The 20,911-nt window shown below is 47.2% G+C and overlaps 6 protein-coding genes across 6 annotated transcripts; 5 read left to right on the forward strand and 1 right to left on the reverse strand.

Annotated features, from left to right (window-relative positions):
• Positions 1–622: 622 nt before the first annotated feature.
• Positions 623–5,546, reverse strand: N7478_005577 (ATP-binding cassette glutathione S-conjugate transporter YCF1; the record flags this gene model as incomplete). The annotated part of the gene is made up of 6 exons (XM_056921791.1): positions 623–883; positions 942–1,033; positions 1,099–1,167; positions 1,223–1,377; positions 1,430–5,184; positions 5,259–5,546. The coding sequence occupies 6 exons, from the start codon at positions 5,544–5,546 to the stop codon at positions 623–625; spliced, it is 4,620 nt and encodes a 1,539-aa protein (XP_056779828.1).
• Positions 5,547–8,771: 3,225 nt separating this feature from the next.
• On the forward strand, positions 8,772–9,125 carry N7478_005578 (uncharacterized protein; the record flags this gene model as incomplete). The annotated part of the gene is made up of 1 exon (XM_056921792.1): positions 8,772–9,125. One exon carries the CDS (start codon positions 8,772–8,774, stop codon positions 9,123–9,125), a length of 354 nt encoding a protein of 117 aa, XP_056779829.1.
• Positions 9,126–10,077: 952 nt separating this feature from the next.
• N7478_005579 (putative C2H2 finger and ankyrin domain protein) lies at positions 10,078–12,050 on the forward strand (the record flags this gene model as incomplete). The annotated part of the gene is made up of 2 exons (XM_056921793.1): positions 10,078–10,126; positions 10,177–12,050. 2 exons carry the CDS (start codon positions 10,078–10,080, stop codon positions 12,048–12,050), a joined length of 1,923 nt encoding a protein of 640 aa, XP_056779830.1.
• Positions 12,051–12,453: 403 nt separating this feature from the next.
• N7478_005580 (uncharacterized protein) lies at positions 12,454–13,214 on the forward strand (the record flags this gene model as incomplete). Its single annotated transcript, XM_056921794.1, has 2 exons — positions 12,454–12,882; positions 12,954–13,214. 2 exons carry the CDS (start codon positions 12,454–12,456, stop codon positions 13,212–13,214), a joined length of 690 nt encoding a protein of 229 aa, XP_056779831.1.
• A 518-nt stretch (positions 13,215–13,732) lies between these two features.
• N7478_005581 (uncharacterized protein) lies at positions 13,733–14,692 on the forward strand (the record flags this gene model as incomplete). Its single annotated transcript, XM_056921795.1, has 1 exon — positions 13,733–14,692. One exon carries the CDS (start codon positions 13,733–13,735, stop codon positions 14,690–14,692), a length of 960 nt encoding a protein of 319 aa, XP_056779832.1.
• Positions 14,693–19,748: 5,056 nt separating this feature from the next.
• On the forward strand, positions 19,749–20,567 carry N7478_005582 (uncharacterized protein; the record flags this gene model as incomplete). The annotated part of the gene is made up of 1 exon (XM_056921796.1): positions 19,749–20,567. One exon carries the CDS (start codon positions 19,749–19,751, stop codon positions 20,565–20,567), a length of 819 nt encoding a protein of 272 aa, XP_056779833.1.
• Positions 20,568–20,911: the final 344 nt, after the last annotated feature.

Here is a 20,911-nt window from a genome sequence, read left to right on the forward strand (position 1 = left end):
ACTTTCTACGAAGATCGGTCTACGAAGTACGAAGTGGCGCTTGAAATTTGTATTTTTGCAATGTCAACAAGCAGAGATGCTGTACACGCAGTCTTAGCTACAGCCAAAGGAAAGAAAATAATAATAATAGAAAAATTGGGAACGCCATGCAAAGAGCACTTTTCAAGTATGAACAGGCCCACCCAGCCACGCTCGTTTGCGTTACCATCAAGGCGCAATGAACAGGATACAAGAATCGACGGACAAAGTTTGTTTGCATAGTGAAATCGAGAAATAGAATTTTGAATGAATCGAGACATACTCTTTCAGCCTATGTCTCCTCAATCGCTCTCACCAGGGGTCCCCTGGATCTGGCAGCCAAGAAAGAAAGTTTTCCATTTGCTATACAGGGATATATGCCAGTTCTGCATAGGCACCCACGCCACGGCTGGCGGAGCGCCTGTGCGTTTGAACGGTCAGGGCAGCTTTTCAAGAGATCGGCCCGCAGGCCCCAGAGGCGGGACCCGGGTTCCCCGAGCCACTCATAATTCTGGAGGCTGGGTCCCATTAGACTGCAGATGAGTTGGGCTGAGCAGTGAGCTGCGCGATCGAGAACTCATCGCTAATTACAGCCAGTTGATTTTTACGCTATTTGCGAGATGGCGAGACCGTCGCCGTCCAGTAGACCGGCTTCCTTGGCAAGCTCGTAAAATTTGCCGCCTCGCCTGATTAGCTCTGCCGGGGTATCAAATTCCGCCACTCGACCCTTATCCAAGACGACGATTCGGTCGGAGTCAATGATTGTGTTGATGCGATGCGCGATGGTGATGATGGTGCGATCTGAGAATATGCTGCTGCGCAGTGTGCGCTGGAGCAGTGCATCTGTCTCCACATCAACAGCGGCCTGGTTGAGAGCTGGTCAGCTGTTGCTGCTATTTTTTACTTAGAAGGCTTAAACTTACGGTTGCCTCGTCCAAGACAAGGATGTTGCTGGGTGTCAATAGAGCGCGAGCGAGCGAGACTAGCTGGCGTTGACCCTGGCTCAGGTTTGATCCTATCGAGTCTCTGATTAGTATTGGTCTCTTTTGTAAAATTGATCTAATGAGAGAATGTGTGTACCTCCTTCTTGAATTCCAGCATCAAGCTGGCCGTCCATCTGAGCGACGTGATCCTTCAATCTGGCATGGTCTGTTGTAATCTAATTAGTCTCGCATCCTAAACTCCATGGTGCATTTAATCTTACCTAGCACACTCCATAGAGCAGTATCATCGTGAACATGACGAGGATCCAAATTGTCACGCAGGGTTCCCTCAAACATAGCAGGATCCTGGGGAATGATAGCAAGGCGGCCACGAAGGTCGAACAAACCAATCTTAGACACATCAAGTCCATCAATGCTATTATTATATTAGTACAGTCACAAATTTGGGCTGAATTAGGAAATCTCACCTGATGTCACCACTGGTAGGCTCAATAATTCGGAAGAGAGCCAACGTTAGAGAACTCTTTCCGGCACCGGTACGGCCAACAACACCAATCTTCTCGCGAGGCTTAATATCAAGACTGATGTTTTTGAGCACCAGATCAAGGCCTTCGCGGTATCGGGTGCTGTAGTCTTTGAAAGAAACCGCACCCTGAGCAGGCCAGCCAATAGCAGGTCGACTCTTGAACATCACCTCCGGTGCCTCACTAGGCAGATTGGCATACTCGAGAACACGCTCAACGGAGACGATGTTAGTCTCAACTTCGACAGTCTGTCGAACAATCCAGTTCAAGGACTGAGTGATTTGAAGAGCGTAAGACATAGCCAAACCGACCATGCCTGCGGACAGTTGACTTCCAGAAGCTACTGAAATAATTGCAAGTCCGGCAGATGCCAGGATAATAATGGATCCAATGAATTCGAGACGGACTGCAAGCCAGCGGTTGGAACTGATAGACGGGAAGTAAGCACGGAGATTAGCATCCATGCGCCATTCATTCTCCATCGCAAATCGGTTCTCTTGTCGATAGGCGCGAATGGTAGTGATGCCACCCAGAGACTCTTGAAATTGGGCGAAGATCGGGCTACGGGTGACACTGTCCAAACGCTTCAACTCGCGAGAAGTCCTCAGGTAATACTTCTGGTAGCTCAAGTAGACGTAACCCAGAGGCAGAACAAATACCAAGAATGCAGGGGTCGAGCTTGCAATGACGATTAGAGTGAACATTGCACGGGCTGAATTGGCAAAGAGCATGTTGAAGGTGCGGGCAAGAACTTCATCAACACGATAGATATCACTAGAGAATCTGTTCAGGATCCGGCCAGAAGGTGTGGTCTCAAAAAAGCTCATGGGAGAGCGGAAGATGGCAAATGCCATGCGTTCATGCAGTTTGCGAGAGGCTTCAATTGAGCAGAAGATCCACAGAATCAAGTTCTGGACAATGACCAAAAGAGACGAGCCTAGACCAAAAGCCAGGTAAACACCAATGAAAAGACCCGTCTTCTCATTGCCGCCGTGCTTTTCATTGATTTCAGTCCAGCTTTTCAGCCAGAAGTTGCCGAGCACCTGTGCAGTTTGAGAAGCCAGAAGAGCAGTTAAATAGAAAGCAACTGCAATGATGTTGCTGTTCTTGGCATATTCACCGTAGACACCCCATTTCACCTTACCCTGCTGAGAGGTTTCTTGAGTTTGTTTACTCTTGAGAACGTTTTCCTCGTCGCCCAATTTGCGTCTTGGGCCTTGCCAGCTGACAGTGCTAGCTCGGCGCAAAGTGGCATAACTGCTCTTCCTTCCAGGGCCACTTGATCGCTTGATCGGAACAAGGGACCCAGGCTGTTCTAATCCCTCGCTGTCCGATTCATTCTCATCCTCAAAGACAGCAGTGTTGTCGGAGCTTTCATGGCTTGCGTTATCGTCGTCAGATGTAGCGCCGGACCTCTCGTCATCCGATTCCACTAGATTGGTGCTGACCAGATTCGCGATTTCACCCTTCATAGCCATGAGCTGCTGGTAGGTGCCGGATTCGATAATCGTCTTGTCACGCAACAAGCCAATGTAGTCCGCCTCCTTGAGCACAGTGATGGCATTGGTAGCGAGAATTCTAGTTTTGGTGCTCAGGACACCAGAGGGACCAAGAACCTTGTTGATGATGTGGCGGCCAACATGCTGGTCAACCGCAGAGAGAACATCATCCAAAAGATAAATATCTGCACGGGCATAAACTGCTCGAGCGAGGGTTAAACGGGCCTTTTGTCCTCCCGAAAGAGAGATACCACGTTCTCCGACCTCGGTCTGGTCCCCATCCGGCAAGGTCTTGAAGTCGTCGAGAAGAGCGCAAGCCTCTACGGTCAACTCATAAAATGAGGGGTCCCATCGATGGCCAAAGACAATATTCTCACGGACACTTGCATTCATCACCCAAGGTGCCTGTGCAACATAGGCAACGCGACCTCGTACGACTACTTCACCACTGTTTTTCCACAGCTCGCCCAGGATTGATTGCAGCAAAGAAGATTTACCCGCGCCCACGCGGCCAACAATACAGCTAAGCTCGCCCTTTCGAGCACTTAAATCAATATTCTCGAGAACAGGGGCTCCTGAATAACGGTTCCAGGTGAAGGAAGCGTCGCGAAGGCGGACTGCTTCGTCGCCGACGTGCTCCACGGGGTCTTCTAAGGTAACAGCATCACCCTGCAGCTCATCGGCAAGGAAGTACTCCGTCAATCTGTTCACTGCGACAGCGGACTCGATAATGGAGGTAATTACCATGGGCAAAATGGAGAGTGGGAAGGTGAGCAAATTGAAGAGAGTCAACGCAGGAAAGACGATTTCAGTGGTCAAAGGTCGGTCACTGGTCAAAACGAACACGGTAAATGTAGAGCAAGACACCAGGAAGGGAGTGGACTGCCAGGTGAAGTTCGCAACGGACTGGGTTGCACCAATCTTGCGCAGCGTGTTGAGTTCCAAATCGTTTCGGATGTGGCTAAGTTTATTCATGAAAGCCGTATTCCAGGCATAGAGCTTGATACTTTTGATGTTGTTCAGAATCTCCGTCATCAGACGAGTTCTTGAATCCTTGTTCTTCATCTGAATGATCTGCAGCTTTTTCATCATTCGCGCAATGATTCCATTGAGTGGGATCATCAGAATCATGACACCAATACCAGCGAACATGCTGGGTCCAACGAGCTGGTAAAGAGAAACCATGCACAGAGTGATTTGGAAAGGAGCAGACATCAGCTGAGTACCAAACTGAGTCAAATCTGAAAGACGCTGTTGATCAACAGCCATGTGGTTGACAATGTCACCGGTTGTCTTGTGTGCCCGGCCTTCACTGGACAATCGCAAGGCCTTGCCATAAATCAAGGCGGTCAATGACGACTTGACTCGCATACCACTGTCAAAGGCACGTTGGAAGTACTGATGCAGACAGCTTGTCTGGCAGATTGAGACGAAGAACATGGCCAAGGCGATTGCGACACCGCGAATGATGGGTTGGGGGTCGGGGCTATTGTATGAATTAATGAAGGCGATTAGATACCGCAGCAGCTGGGGCTGTACAAAGGCGAGCATGTCACTGCCAGACTTGATGAGTGCACCGCGCATATACGGGCCTCCAAATGCTTTGAAAAGAGCGATCCAAAGAGATGGCTTTTTCTTCTCAAGCTCGATGTCCCACGCAGCACTCAGATCATCAAGAGTGGCACGAGTGGTATCTCGGCGGCGAAGATTCCACAGATCATCTTGGGTCAGATAGTTCGTATACCCAAACTTCATCATCGGGGTCATCCAGCCGAAGGTAAGGACCGAAAATATATCCGCATAGTTATAGGGGCACTCGTCCTCATCGCCCAAGGCATCATAGTCGCTCTGCTTCTTGGGGACGAGATATTCCAATACGAATTCCACCAGCGCCAATCCAAGGCTAACATTGATGCAAACGAAATATGGGATATTAGTCAGGTATTTCTTCAGCGAGACAAGAGTTTGCAACTTGACACCGTATACGATGATGAAGAAGAGCCAGTAAAACAAGACAACGCCATTTGGTTGCCGGCTCCGCCAGTGTTCGAAATATTGCACTGCATAGATCACGCCAAGTGAGGCCAGAGTCAAGAGCGAGGACCAAAACCGGAAATCGGCCCAGAAATTCGACGGATGAGATTCAGCTTGGATAGCTGTTTGGAGAGCTGTGACAAAGATCAACGAGATAACGATGGCCTATAACAGAGAAGTATTTGTCAGCTTTGATTCCATGGGCACTCGGAATCATGATGATATGAAATTCGACGAACTAGTTTGGTGTAGAAATGCCAGTTTTTGGAGACTGGCTGCGGGATGCGCTTCTTCAGCAGATACCACAGGGCACCGGCACCACCAAGGACACCCCAGGAAGCGACCGTCGCTACAAGAACATCCTGAAAGCATGGGGTGAGGTGGAAACCGGTCGAGCTCATCGGGCCCCATCCCTCCGGATCGCCGCAGAAGGCATGGGGTTGGCGATCGAATGGCGATACAAGGTGCGATTGAGAGATTCCCGGCTGGGAATTCCCCATAAACACCTGAGATGTGCCGTCCAACATTTTTTGGTGTCAAGCGACAACTCCCCAAGATTCCATTCGGGTTTGCGCAGAGAAGAGAAAAATGATGGTGTCGGCGATTCCAGAGCTTGCGGGTTGCTTAGTCAAAGCCCGAGCTGATGATGCCGTAACTCCGGTCTTGCTTACCGCAACAGGCCCCCGGTTCAAAGTGGAGATGTTTCTCCCCACTGTTAACGTCTCCGAAAGCCCACTGGATAATGGAGACTCGTGTTCCGTATGAAAATAACAGCCTGTTATCGATTATATTCTTGCCTCCATTACTTCACCAGTCTATATGATATCGCCGCCCATAATAAGTACTGACTATACATGGCACAATGCTTGCACAATGTCTAGCAACCCCGCATGCAACTTTCACCGTTTATTCTATATGTAGCAACCGTACATTGCCGCTTTTAGTGAGGACACTGCAGCTAAGCATCAAGGCCCCGGAATCGGTATCCCTCTCTTCCTTCGATTTTACTTTATTTATTCCCTTATCCTTTTTTTTTTTGTCATCTGTCGTTTCATTCGTCTATGATCAAATTGTGAGAGCTCAAGATAGCCAATGACTTGACTTATCTCATTGTGCTACAGATATTCTCAACTGTCCCTGTGCATATATTACCAGCTGCCCCCTAACTGGACCCCTCTTGCTCCTATGAACTTCGACGGCCTAATTATGTTTTCGCGTTGAAAACGAAGTAACTAAGCCAAATCCAGAAATGATCTCCGCCCACCTCCTGAAATCGAGCAATCAAATCGCGAGGATTACGCGGAGATAGCGGTGGTTGGTAAGCTTCGCTGACATAGTGCCCTCGGTAACTACTTCTGTTTGTAGCTGTTTGTAGCTCAGTTGGAGCTCCGTGCTATTAGGTGAACTTAGAACTCTTCGAAAATATGCGTGGAATCATCATTCAACTCAAAAACAACAATTATGCTCGTAATGGGATATTTACGACAAAATAGCCTTAACTTTTGAAGAGTCACTGGAATACTCAGCACATACTACGACTACTAGTACTATAGGTACTACTAGTATACCTATGCGCATCCTGCGACTCGGAATCAACTTGAACCTGAATTTACCCATCATGGACTCGAGATGTCATGATGATCTCCGGGCCATCATCCAAACTACTACTAGTAAATTCAAGTTGGAGCCGAAGTTGAAGTTCAAGTTCAAATTGACCTTGAAGTTGGAAATTAGGGAATGCCAAACGACTCGGACTACCTGCCCAAAGTTCAAAACATCCGACATTCAAATATTGGAATTGAATATACAAAGCTACTAGTACCCACAACCCTAAAATTGGTATCTATTTACCCCAGTTTGAGGCTAGGGACATTCATTCAGTGCCCATGCTCGTGCTCAATCTCGGGTACGCCATCAGGCTTTTCAAGCCAATCCTCTCCGCCCCTCTCAAGATGCTTTGTAACCCAATCAGATAGCGGCTCAAGCTTCCGACATTTATGTGTTGTGTAGAAATTGGGATAAGGCGTTGATCGGTGTTTCATCCAATCAAATGTGATCACAGTGGTATCGCCATAACATTGGATAGCCTGTCTGAGAATATCGAGGCAGTGATCTATGATTCATAAGCTTCCACCAGAAAAGAAACTAGAAAAATAGCCTTCCAAGGTTGGAGCGGAACGATATGACCTACCAATATGAACTCGAACAACATCGGCATGTTCTGTGAACCAAGGTGACTGATGCTCTGTGCCATTGTAATAGTCTAGGTATGTGTATTGCCTGACGAGATCGACGCAATGAAGCTAATACTTTCAGTAATGGAAGCTTCATGTATTCCTTGTCGCTATTAGTAGTTGCTCACCTGGTGGAATACTTCCAAATTCCCTGTGAACCACTCGCCTTCCGAATCTTTTCCTTCCACGAGGGTGGTCGTGTTCTTTCTCACTAAAGATCTATTCTGCAGACCGACTTTGAAGTTTTTCACTAAGAATCATTAGCTCGTATACAACACTTTGTCTCTGACGTTAGGGTTTTTGGCAAATACAAGTAGTGATATTCTCCCAGGCTGCATCAAGTTCCGGATTCGGGGGTCCTTTGAATTTATTCCTGCTATTGAAGGATCCGTCAAATGTGACTTCCTCATACTCTACAGCATCAAGCAGAGGGGCTTGTAGATAATGAGTCAATAATCCCAGTTCATGGAAGGGGGCAGAACTCACAGTAGGTCGATAGTTGCTTTGCACAAGACCTATCATTTGATTGATTGAACCACATTCCGACAAGGAACGAGATGATAGAAACTATAAGTAATGCCGAAAATTGTCCGGTCCAAAATGATACCCTTCGTTGTTCGCTTCGGCTCATCATACCATGCTCGAATTCCTCTGGTGTGGACGCTTGCTCGATCTTCGAATATAAGGGCGTCCGAAAATCCTTCCATAGCCTCGAAAGGCTGTTATGACTGCCATCCATTGATGGTGATGTAAAGTCAACGGAAAAGAAAATAAGCCGGGCGTGGGTATGAGCGCAGATGGTCAGTGTTGGAAAAAGAAATGTATACGAAACGAGTCTACCAGGTTCGTAGATAATTTATTCCTGGGGTAACAGTCTCTACCAGTTTGACTAGAGCTCACGTGTGGACATTATGCCATTTCAGCTGACATTGTAGTAACCAATGCATTAATGCAACCCAAAGTTACGTCGAAAGAACGCCCTTCACCTGCCTTGCATATGTATGGCATTTGTTAACCAGGAGGCTTCTGCATGACGAATACAGGTCTTCTATTTCATAAATCGATCCCATGATATTCAGCCATCAACATTCTACTTCACATACCGTGCACACCGCTTCACATAATGTGAGGAAAGAATGTTTGACTACTACAGTAAGCTTTAGTTAAAGGATAAATGCTGACTAGTAACACGACGCGACTGCATCAATCCTATCCTTCTTATCAGATGAACATGCTTGACGCGGATAACAGCATACCTTACATGCCAGTATAGTCCAGGTGATCCTGACGGGTGGAACCCGACGGCAGTAACCTAATTTGGAACCTAGACATTCGTAATCTCATAATATGAGGCAATATTTTCTCTATAGAGCAGCAATTAGGTATATATACTTCATGAGCCCAAGTTCCAAGTCATCACGAGGTTCATCCACAAGATATACTACTCACCCATCTTCAAGTTGACAATCGTTATCTTCTTAAACAACCAAGCCCAAGACTTTTCTCTTATCATTCATCATGCGTTCTATCTCTGTTTCGGCTGCCATTATCACAGGGCTAGCTCTTGCGACTAATGCAAGCCCAATTGTGGACGGCAACTTGAAGTCTGGCGTTGAGACCACAGGAGATGCTACCAATGCTCCTCACTACTGGTACGGCACCGAGGAGCAGAAGCGGGATGTTGACGCTCCCCACTACTGGTACGGCAACGAGCAGCAGAAGCGTGATGTTGACGCCCCTCACTACTGGTACGGCAACGAGCAGCAGAAGCGGGATGTTGACGCTCCCCACTACTGGTATAGTAACGAGCAGCAGAAGCGTGATGTTGACGCCCCTCACTACTGGTACGGCAACGAAGAGAATTCCTCTTGATTTGCCCTTAAGAATCTTCGGCGACAAGAGTCTTCATGCGGATTATAGGGCTACGCCCGTGAGTGATCACCAGCTTGAGTGCATCTAGCTTTAAGAGTTGCAGCAAACTTCTTGTTTCGGATTTTGATTATCTTATTTTATGGTGTTTAGCTATAACTTGGGGCCTTAGTAAAGGTTTTTCTCCCTATGATAGGTTTTCCTTGGCTGTGACCCAAATACAACGCATCGTGTTCAATCACTGCTTCCCTGTAGATATTTGGATGGTTTGGTAATATAGCAATGGTGTGAGGAAGAAATGGAGATAGAAAGCGTAATTATAAGACCCAGAGCCACCTGTAACAAATACCTCAGGCACTGGACTAATGTCATTGTGGATAGTTAACTATAACTAGTTAGTTAGTTACTGTAGTTAACTATGGTTAGCGCTATATTAGCCTGAGAAATCGGGCATCAAACCCATCGGGCAATGACGTAGTTCGTGTTCCGCGTCATAGCTGAGCGGGTGGTAAAGTATACATGGGTTTAAATCAGAGTAAAGAAGAAAGAATGTCCAAAACTTTACCACCTTTTGACAGGATATAATATTTTCCAAGTGCCGTAATACTGAAGCAACAGAGGGTAATCCTGGCCAACTGACATGGAAACCTGACCAGCGTTGAATAGTTTGTCACCCACTGTGACTCAGAGCGGACAACCAATTGGTCATAGTCTGGTCTTTTACAGCCACAATGCATGTCATTTTCTATAGCTAGAACAGAAAATTCATAGAGGCTGAGCCATTAATACGATACATTGAGTCAAGCTTACTGTGGATACATTTTCACTTGCTTTTTTTCTCCATTGCATACATAAAAGTCCCGAACCTTCTACCCAAGGCGGTCAGAATCTGCTCAGCATCGGAGGGGCAATTGCGCATTACATTCAGAAGACTTCTGTTCAAACGCCAGGAGCCATGGTCGACTCAAAAAGTGTTGAGGATCTCCTGAAAAGACCTTTATATGGTAAGAAATCTCTAATTGAAGAGACATTCATTTTGCTAACTCGTCATTAGTCTACGATCTTCCAAAGGAGCTTCTCGAAACTCTAACTGTCAAAAACGCGCCCGCCGAACCTACATCCGAGGAGACTCCCGCAACTACGAATGATGAAACTACGATAAACGAGTCTACAGTTGCTACATCAACATCATGTGCTCTCTGCAAAGTCTCTTATAGCAACTTGCAGGAGCAGCGCAGCCACGTGCGATCCGACCATCATCGGTACAACCTTAAGACGCAATTGCGCGGGAACGCCCCGCTTGACGAAAATCAGTTTGTGAAAGCTATTGGCGAACTTGATGAATCAATTTCAGGATCGGAGTCCTCAGAATCAGACGAGGAAGAGGCCGAGGGTGGTGCCGATACAACGCTCACCGCATTACTGAAGAAACAAGCGAAGCTGTCCGAGGCAAACGACGAGGACGAAGTAGTCAGAAAGGGAGTTCCAAAAAGCCCACTTTTCTGGCTATCCAGCTCAGGTCTACCGTCGAACAAGTCACTGGGTGTCTATCGCGCTATATTCTCGGGCATTGAGCAAGATGAACCTAATCACTTGGTGGACACCATACGCAAAAAGCAGCTTGCGCCCGTCAAACCGCGAACAAATAATGCACAGGCTCAGGACCCAGCCGCATCGGGCCCCCATATCTTCATGTGTATGATTGGAGGTGGTCATTTTGCAGCAATGCTGGTGTCACTGGCACCGGAAATCCATCGCAAGCAAGGAGGTATCGAAGATCGACAGGCTAGGGTAATTGCACACAAAACCTTCCATCGGTATACTACTCGCAGAAAGCAGGGTGGATCTCAAGCCGCAAGTGATGCGTCAGGGAGGGTAGCGCATTCGGCCGGTTCAAGTCTACGACGCTATAATGAGGCTGTATTGGAGAAGGATATCAGGGAGCTATTGGCGGACTGGCGACAAATGATTGATACCGCTGAGTTGCTGTTTGTTCGGGCCACTGGAAAGACCAACCGGAAGATCATATTCGACAAGCACGATGGCCAAGTGTTGAAACATACTGATCCTCGAATCAGAGGATTTCCCTTCAATACCCGCCGCGCGACCCAAGCAGAGCTTATGCGATCTTTTAAGGAGTTGACACGGGTAAAGGTCAGCGAGATCGACGAAGCTGCATTGGCGGCGGCGGCAGAAGCGGCCAAGCAAAAAGAGGAGCCTAAGCCATCAACACCACGGCCACAACCCCAGAAACCGAAGCTGTCGAAGGAAGAGGAAGCTGCATTGCTGCACACATCTCAGATTCAGGCTCTCATTAAACGCTCCAAGGTCCCAGCTCTTATGTCATACCTTTCAACCAACTCGATCTCTTCGTCATTTACTTTCCATCCGACCAATTCACCACAAAACTTTCGTTGTCCCACACCTATTCATTTCGCCGCAAATCTCAATGCCCCAGCCGTCATCAATGCGCTTCTACTGAAGGCGCAAGCAGATCCCACACTAGTGAACAACGAAGGGAGGACGCCGTTTGAGCTTGCTGGCGATAGGGCCACGCGTGATGCTTTCCGTATTGCTCGCCACCAACTGGGAGAATCAAAATGGGATTGGGAAAAGGCCAAGGTTCCTGCTGCTGTATCAAAAGCGGACGCTGATAATCGAGCCGATCGGGAGCGGAAGGCTGCCGACGAAGAAGAGACTAGTCGTCGTAAGATTGAGCTGGAGCGATTGCAGAAAGAGGAAGCTGAGAAGGCAGCACAGAAGGCATACCGACCTGGTGGTCGGACACTAGCAGCCGTGGAAAAGTCTGCCTCTGAGAAACTTGATGAAGAGACACGAGGCATGACACCGGAGATGAGGATGCGGTTAGAGCGGGAGCGGCGGGCTCGAGCTGCAGAGGAGCGTATTCGACGAATGCAAGGTAGATGAGGAAACAAACCTCTTTTGTACATACCTCATTGATGGTGTTCTTTATTCGCCTGCATTTGTGCTTTAGCAATTCTTCAGCATCATTAATTAAAAAATTTCCATGTGTGGAACCAATACTTTTTTTTCGTTTTTTTGAATGTAAGAATTTGACCAGGCTTGGGTACGGCGCAGCAGCAATTGAGTTGACTTATGGCTCCAGTATCAATCACATGGATATTTACCTTGTTCCATCCCATCTCATTTCATCTTCCTTCTCTCCCTTCCCTTGTATTTCTCCTCCTCCCTCGCTCCATTTATTGAATCAAACTACCCTCTTTTGACACCTTGAACAGCAATACATGGAGAATATTAACAAACGTTCAGCGGCAGTCGACCTGGGAATCTGGGTGGGTACCTTGATACGATGGGACTCCAAGACAGGAGAGACAAGTCACCCAGTGGAAATTTACAGCAATGTCGAGGTCTTCATCGGAAGAGACAGAAGATATTGGTATTCTCAATTCAGTTTCCCCCAATACGGAGCTTGCAAATATTAACCCAATTATCTCCATTTTCTAGTCAATACGCCTTGAGCGAACCCTATATCTCCGGCAAGCATGTCCGTCTCTACACCGTCATCTTCGATGAAGTCCAGCCAGAGAATGTGTCGCCCCTGGTGTATGCCCAGGACCTGTCTCTCAATGGGACATACTGGAACAATCACCAAATGCGAAAGGGTAGCCGCGGAAACTACCTGCTCAACCATGGCGATATCCTCAAGCTTGCGCCGGATCTTAATATCCAATTCCAGTCAGCTCTATTCTCATCCTCGAATAAATTTACTCCGGCTCAGGTGACAGAGATGACTGTATGATGCCTCTTCCTGTTGACCCATGCGCTCAAGTCTAACATCCGTTGCTTTAGAACTTTCGCGATAAATATGTTATTACGCATTGCATATTGGGGTCCGGAGCCTTTGGCCGTGTTCACATGGCTTATAAAGCAGACACTGGTCATCAGATGGCCTGCAAAGTGCTTGATCTCGAAGGTGTTAAGAATCGAGCCGTTGCAGAAGTTCAGAAGCCCAAGTTCTTCCCGAACCTCATCCAGGGATACATTCAGAGAAAGATCAAGTGGTATGAGCGTGAAGCTTCGATTCTTGCAGACCTCTCACACGTATGTTGAGTCTTCTCACTCTCACTGTTTAAGCTGCGCTAAAATTGCCTGCTAGCCCAACATCATCCAGGTGGAAAAAATTATTCGTTCTGAAAATGCCCTGTAAGTGGAGAGAGGCTAGTCGGAATTCTCTTTATTACTCACATCCTGCTAACGCTTCCAAGCTACATCTTCTCTGAGATCTTGACGGGAGGGGATCTCTTTTCTTTCCTCGCCCACAATGGTGGGAAACTCGATGAATTCACCACAACCCTAGTTATACGACAAGTCCTACTTGCGCTTGAATATCTCCACGATAGAAATATTGTTCATCGCGATATAAAGCCGGACAATATTCTTATGGGCTCTACTAACAGTGCTGAACGCGTCGTTCTCACCGACTTTGGTTGCGCAAAGCATCTTAACCATCCCGACCAACGCATGTCGACACGTGTGGGCACCCTTCAATACTGCGCACCGTGAGCATATATATTCAATGGAACTTTCATAAACGCCCATGACTAACGGTCTGACCTAGCGAATTGAACATGGATAATCCAGATGGCTATAAAAAGGCTGTTGACCTTTGGTCGCTCGGCTGTGTCATGGCAGTAATACTAGTCGGGTATGCACCATTCGACGACCCCTACAAAGACTTGAACCCCGAGATGAAAAATCTGGAGAAAGATCTGAAGAATCTAGGAATTAGCATGCGACCAAGAGGCTTCTTATCTAGTCTCCTAATTCCAGATGAGCAGCTGCGCATGGATACCAAGGAGGCGCTCAGCCACCCATGGCTTGCCGCACCATCACAGGAACGCAGACTGGAAGCAATATACCAGAATATGCTACTTGAATGGGAGCCGAAAGACAGCAACAGGTCCGTGGTTGTTGATATCGATAATATAGACGGCGATGACGTTCGTGTGGCGTCCATAAGCAGCACTCCCGAATCCGAGCAAACAATCACCCCTCCTGCTTGCCGTCTTCAGTCCATCGACCATGTTTCCGAGACTTCATTGGATGGGACTATTGTCCAGCATAATGTGCAATTGCAATCTCCGATCTCATTGAGTAGTCCCGCCAACTGCAACGACCCTAACCCAGCACCCGAACAACCGAAGACTCAAACAAACATGAAGCCTCCCGTTGCTGTCCCCCAAGCGACACACAAGCTTATCATTTCTCCAGGCCAGGTTGCAACCATTGAGAAGATATCAACGGAAATGCCGAACCCTACTGGCACACCTAATCTCCCAGCACCACCCTGCCAGCCCCAGAGAAGTGCCCGCACTCGACTACCCATCATCCGGCGTGCTCGTCCATCTGCAGGAGATATTGCTCGCCCATACGAAACGCCAGCTACATTGAAAAGGTGGATATATGACATACCACGCGACGAGAACGAAACAGAAGTGTACGAAGAAGTGTGTAGACCTGTCACCGGCAAGCGCAAGCGACTCATTTACGGCCAATATGAGGAAACAGTGAAGAAATTGCTTGCATAATTGATTTACGAGATCTCAGCAGAAACGAAACCTATGAATGTAATGTCTAATATCGATAAAATGATGATTCACGTCAGAGAGGATTTGCCTTTACATTTTATTGGGTTAATATCAGCTACTGGATATCAGATACGATGGCATGGGGAAGTTTCTCGAAGTCCTGTTGAACTATTCGTATGTGAGTTTTTACAGATCTTCCTTGTTAAATTTCATGTTGAAATAACTTTAATTCAGATCTTTACCTTGGATATGTCTTGCCTAGGTGACCTTTCTTGCTTTAATTAAATACATAATGATCCTAAGAGTAGCCTCGACACTCAAAGTCGCCCATTGTGCTCACCAGCAGCCACGGTACCGCATGCAGTCAAGGAAGCACGACGGCTCTGGAGGCCCGCCCAATCTGTGGAGAGCCCGGGAATCGTTCATGCAAATTCCAAAAGTGCCCTACATGCAGAATCAGTACGATTGAAATATGACACAGCCATGTAATGGGCTTACCGGATCACAAGAGACAACATTCTCGTTTGATTCTTCCAGTAGAGCTGCTAAGGATGTAGAGGCTAGAGCTAATATGGCGGCTGACATCCACTTCATTTTGGGCAGCGTGAGATAAGACCAGTTGACTACTAGTAGACCGGATTCTCAGAATTGAACAATCTTCTGCGTATACGTCTTGAGTATCTGCGCAGAATCATCGAAGCAGGCTCAACTTGTTTATATACTTTGAAAATCAATGTATAGTGTACATGTGTAAGCATGACAATCTGGTCGTACATCAGACGCCTGGACATGTGAGTTTATATGCCGACTGTAACCAGAAAGTACTTTATTGTGCGAAGACTAACCTTTGAATGTGCGGACATCAGAAGAAGATTTCATAAAGTAATTTCTTTCATTGTTAATCTAGAGCCCTGAAAGTACATATTTTGAGCTATATGAAGCTATCTGCGTTCCAGGTCATATAATTCAAGACTGAATAGTCATGGATGTAATCATGGATGGCTTACTGTCATGTAATTGCTTTGTATCACAGATGTGAAACCCAGGGCACTGCGCCAAATATACTCTAGAGTGATAAGGCTACAAGAACATGAGATCGGCTCAGCATTCTCAATTGGCGATAGCCCTTGTGTAGGACTTGATCTATTGAAACGAAGCAATTTGTCATCAAGGCACTTGGAGGTGGACGTACGGCTAGTCTCTGTTCCTGAGCCCATAAAGAAGACTGTGACCAGAGTTAATTCCATTGCACATCTCTTTAGACAGGAGTTAATGATAATCAATAGTCTCTCAAGCCTTGTCCACAGTGGCAACTGTGGATGATGGGATGGTACGACCTTGTACCCTTGATAAGGGATAAGATAGGAAGAAGGAGGGGGGCAAGTCTTCTCCATTGGCTATAGTAGGAAGAGAAGGGCTGTCCTTGGCTAATGGTCACTCGACTTGGTGCCCGGAAGCCTTTTCTACCCCTAGATTGAGGGGTGTCTAGGATATATGGCCACCGGGAAGGGTACTGAGAGGGGCAGTCACGGGCGACGAAGGGCGGACCGGAGCTGGTGATTTGAGGTATAGAGTGTGCGCAAAGGAGGGTAGACGATACCCGATACAGTAGTGATTGGAGTGTGGCAACACATTCGTACCATCTGGATCAAACCTTGGAATTCGAGCTTTAGAGCTGCCATATCCAATAAGGGATCACCGGATCAGATTGAGTAAAGGGGGTTCATCGCTCTTGAGGTCCATATGTAGATGAAGATACTCTTTGCCGAAAAGGTATGCTTGACTGATGTCCAAGCTCTATGCCTAAGCGCTCTTTGATCTCATAAAACCAAAATATAATGAGAACTTTCAGGATAGTGTATAGAGACTGATCACGAATTTTCTACAGCAATATTAGCCCAGATCGGATTGAAAAGAGACAGAACTTCATCATGATAGGCCAATGGCTTCAAGGCCACATAAAAGTGGAACACAATTCACCAATGGATCTCTTTATCCATCAATTTCATACAATAACTCAGCCACAGGATCGGCTTTCTTCCATGGGAATCGATGGATGACCACCTGTCAACCACAACAAAGAATGCCGGGACTCCACAATCAGCCTCGATAATAGTATACAAAGGGGCAAAGATACATGGCCGAGACATGAAGGACTACCCGTGACGAAAAAAAAGGCGACGGTCTGAAACCTGATGAATACAAGGCCTCGAAAGAAGGTACCACAGTGGAGCTGTGTTGGATGGGCAACAGGGGATAGCTGTACCAGCCACTGGACAGCACGAAGTGTGTCAAGTTTGTGGGGATGATCGCCCCTTAGTGCCCGCTGCAGAGAGAAATGTCTTGCATAGATTCACAGGACCATAAAGTTGTAAGCTTCAAGTTGTTTACACACAAACTTTCTCTAAGTAGTCAGCTATAGATGCTTTAGACTTTGTAAACAACAACAAGGATATGCAGGAGCTAGACTTTCGAGTCTAACTTTGTCTGAACCTATCAGGGTTCATAGGAAGAGGAATTTGCATCTTTGTTTGCTGGGTCTCGGGAGTACTCCTTGCATGATATTGGAGGGGAGCTTATAGAGGGGCTGGGAGAGGGGAATTAGGTGGGTAGAGTGGTACCTTCCTATCCCAGCCACTGGTTTGAATGGAATAGATCCCTTTGTGTGAGGCAAGCAGTAACTTGAAAGGGTGTTGAAGGAAGTGGTGGGTAGTATCCCTGGTTTGGTAGGTGGGCAGGAGTGGATTCGAGGGAATCGAGGATGTATGGAATACAAAGAATAGTTTATGATGAAGTAGGATGAGTGGTATCGACAACACAATGTAGTCAAAGGAAATTAACACTTGATGAATATGTACCCCGCAGAGTCAATAATATACTCGTTAATGGTGCTGCAGTATACGCTGCAAGATAATGCAGATGGTGAATTCTATCTCTGGCGAGCTAATCTTGCCGGGGCAACCGGTGATGCAGGAAGTAAGGGAAACGCGGGGTATTGGAGCTTAAAGCGGTGTGATAGCAGTTATCACAGCCGCAATGAAGATTACGTGCACGATAAGACTACGAATAGGTATGAGGGGCTTGCATTAGACAAAAGCCCCAATATGCGCGAACAAGCAGCTTTCTTTGATTAAATGCGGCATATACTTAGTATACTTAGTGTGCTTACCCCAAACCCCAAAGGTTACCATACCACCTGAGCGGGTCTCGTACGTTGTCGCGGCCGGGAGACTGAATGATCAGACTTCTCTGAGTAAAGCAAGAAGGTTCACGCTCGACCCTCTTCATACCTGGTTATTCTCCGCATTGGCCCAAGGTTTTACTGGGATATCCCTATCATCTGACTTTGTTCACGGGGTGCTTTGACTGGGTGCTTTGACTCCATTCTCCTGTTCAATGAGTACCTCCATTATACTTCGGGTCCTCTCGGTATCAACGGTGGAGATCGTCAGGTACAGGGGGTGTGTCAGCCAATCAGAATAGAAACTGGTGCTAATTGGTGATTGGCTGACGCGTCAAGTCGCGTGGGATTGAATTTTACGACACGCGATCCCGACGCGCTAGTGTTTCGACCTGTTTCCAATGGAAATTTCAGTGTATATCCTCAAGTGCTCTAGATCCCAAATACATTCTAGCTAGAGATCAAATATGTTTGAAGGATTAATTCAAGGATATAGGGAATGTATACAGTGCTAAGTTCTCCTAGAGGGTTAGCATGGCAGGTATACCAGGTGGTAGGGGAAATAACACCCTACAGAGCCCCGAGAAGGAGAACGACAACCCTGTATCAAATTTCGTAGTATTAAAACACGCGTGCCCACCCAATTTCAATTTCGATGATCAAATTACGGAGTGACTTCATGGGGCCGGTGCATGTGGCGAACTTCCATGCGCTTTGAACGGGATTCGTCCGTTTGCTTAATGCCTGACGCAAGTTCGGTCCGCTGCAGCAGTACACGGACTACGGACTGCACGTCATGGCTTATTTTTAATTGATCATGCAGTCATCATGTTATGGACTGGGATGATCATTTCAATTCAAAGGACACTAGTACATACACTAGAGAGACAGAAAGAGCAGAAGAGCAACAGAGCAGCAGTGTAGAGCGGGTCAGGAACCCAATTAGGAAGTGTAATTAGGACGACTAGCTCCACGCCGTTTCAGGGGCCTCGTGCAACTCGTGCAGGGGTGAGAGGCTCCGAGATAAAAAAAAAACGCCCTTGCTTAGACACTCTCTCCTTGGGTCCCTGCCCTCCTTGGTTTCACTGGGCCACGAGGGGGAGGGAAAGGGAAGGAAAATGGACACGAGAGGAGAGCACATACAAGTAGTATAATAAGAAAAAGTATCTCGCAGTGTTAAGAGTATTTGTTTCTATAGTGATAATCCCTAATCGTCATCTTCAGTCATTCGTTGCTCCTGAACAAGATTTTCTCTCTCTGACCTCATTCATTCGTGTTTGGAGAGTTGTTACTGGAATTTTTAATTTTTTTTTTACTGATTATTTTATTGCTTTATCAATTATCAATTCTTTATACAAACGCCTTATCTATTATTATCATCTTTGCGAACTTACCACTTTCTTTGATGCCAAGTGGATCCCCGTTGTTGACATTTTTCGGGAGATGTTCGCTTGACCGCAAACGGCCTCTGCCTCTGCCACTGCCCATTCCGCCCATCTTTTATCGCCCCGTTTCGCCCATTTCCCCCCGCCAATTCTCTCTTTCTCCCTAACAACCATCCGTCCCATCCCAACAACCACAACTTAAATCTCTCGCCAGTTCTTCGGAACACCGGGACTCCGAAGCGCATCTCGACGACTTTGACCTCAATTCATTCTTTGCTCCCCAACTCAGTCGTCGCGCCTCGCAACCGTCCCCGGCGCAATCGCCGTCGCAAATCGCGCACAAATCTCAAGCGCAAAACAATCCGATAAACACCACCACTCTCTCCCACGCCCATCCACTCTCCTATTTACCAAATCTACCACGGAAATACATTCTTTGATAACGCGCAAATAAGGAAATATATATATTTCTTCTCTTTCACGCGCAACAATGCTTCTCCCATCTGCTATTCCATGCGATGTGCGCCGGTCGTCTCGCTTCACGCCAAGCCGTCTTTTCTCAACCCCCCCTCCCTCTGAAAGGAGTCTATCTTCTGGCAATGGTCTCCTCGGCACATGCCGCGCATTACAATCTCTTCTAAACGGGTCTCCCGCGCCATCAGCGCGCCGACCCAAGGCCCAACGCCTTCAAAGTCCACTCCCAATCAACCCGCCGCGTCGCTCCCCACGCACGCGCAGCAAGGTCGCAAGACCTGCATCTCCTCGCCCAACACCACCACCCACCACACTCGCTTCTACACCCCCACCACCTCCATCCGCACCCGCGCGCGGCGCAAACAAGCGCCGCCGATCAATCTACGAAGATGACAGCGACGCAGACATGACCTGCAGCCGCAACCGTCTCTCTACGCCTAAACGCCAGCGCAATGTACCATATGATCTGCCGCTAGGCCTCTCCTCAACAGACTTCTATTCCCTACACTCTCCACCAGTCACTCAATCTCCTCCTTCTCCTGCACAGCGTCGCATTGACATCTGTATCCAACAATCAAATACATCTCTCGACCCCGATGCACCCTTGCCTTCAATTGAAGAATCGCAAGAGCCCACTACCTCACCATCCGATGAATGGACGGTAGAAGAAGATCAACAACTCATGGATTTGGTCCTTGAGAAGTTCCGACTCTCCCAGCAAGAATGGGATGAGTGTGCGCGCAGAATGGGGCGCCGCAACCACACAGCTGTAGGCCAACGATGGAATTCCCTCATTGGAAAGGGTCGTGTTGGTCTCTGTCCAGCACGTCGATAAACTGCTTTCCTACATTGTCTACTGTATCATATGACTACCCACCTACCTTTTTTTTCTATTCCGATGTCCGATTCCTCGCAAGAAACAACCCTGTACCACCATCACACATTGAGAACTTTCACTGTTTCCTTTAATTTACCTATATGTGTTTCTTGCGGGTTTCTTTTTTCTATTTGGATCTACTTTTGATTCTAATTCGCATCTGGCCATGTGATTGAACTATTTACCTTTGGGAACGGACCAACTGTATTACTTTGCTTTGACTCGGCGCCTATTCCTGCACATTGATTTCGCTCTCAACATTAATGTGGAGCATGTACCTCTACGAACATGTATTATTACCT

This window comes from Penicillium angulare, assembly GCF_028827245.1.
Source record: "Penicillium angulare strain IBT 27051 chromosome Unknown utg000004l_segment0_segment0, whole genome shotgun sequence".
Classification (NCBI taxonomy): domain Eukaryota; kingdom Fungi; phylum Ascomycota; class Eurotiomycetes; order Eurotiales; family Aspergillaceae; genus Penicillium; species Penicillium angulare.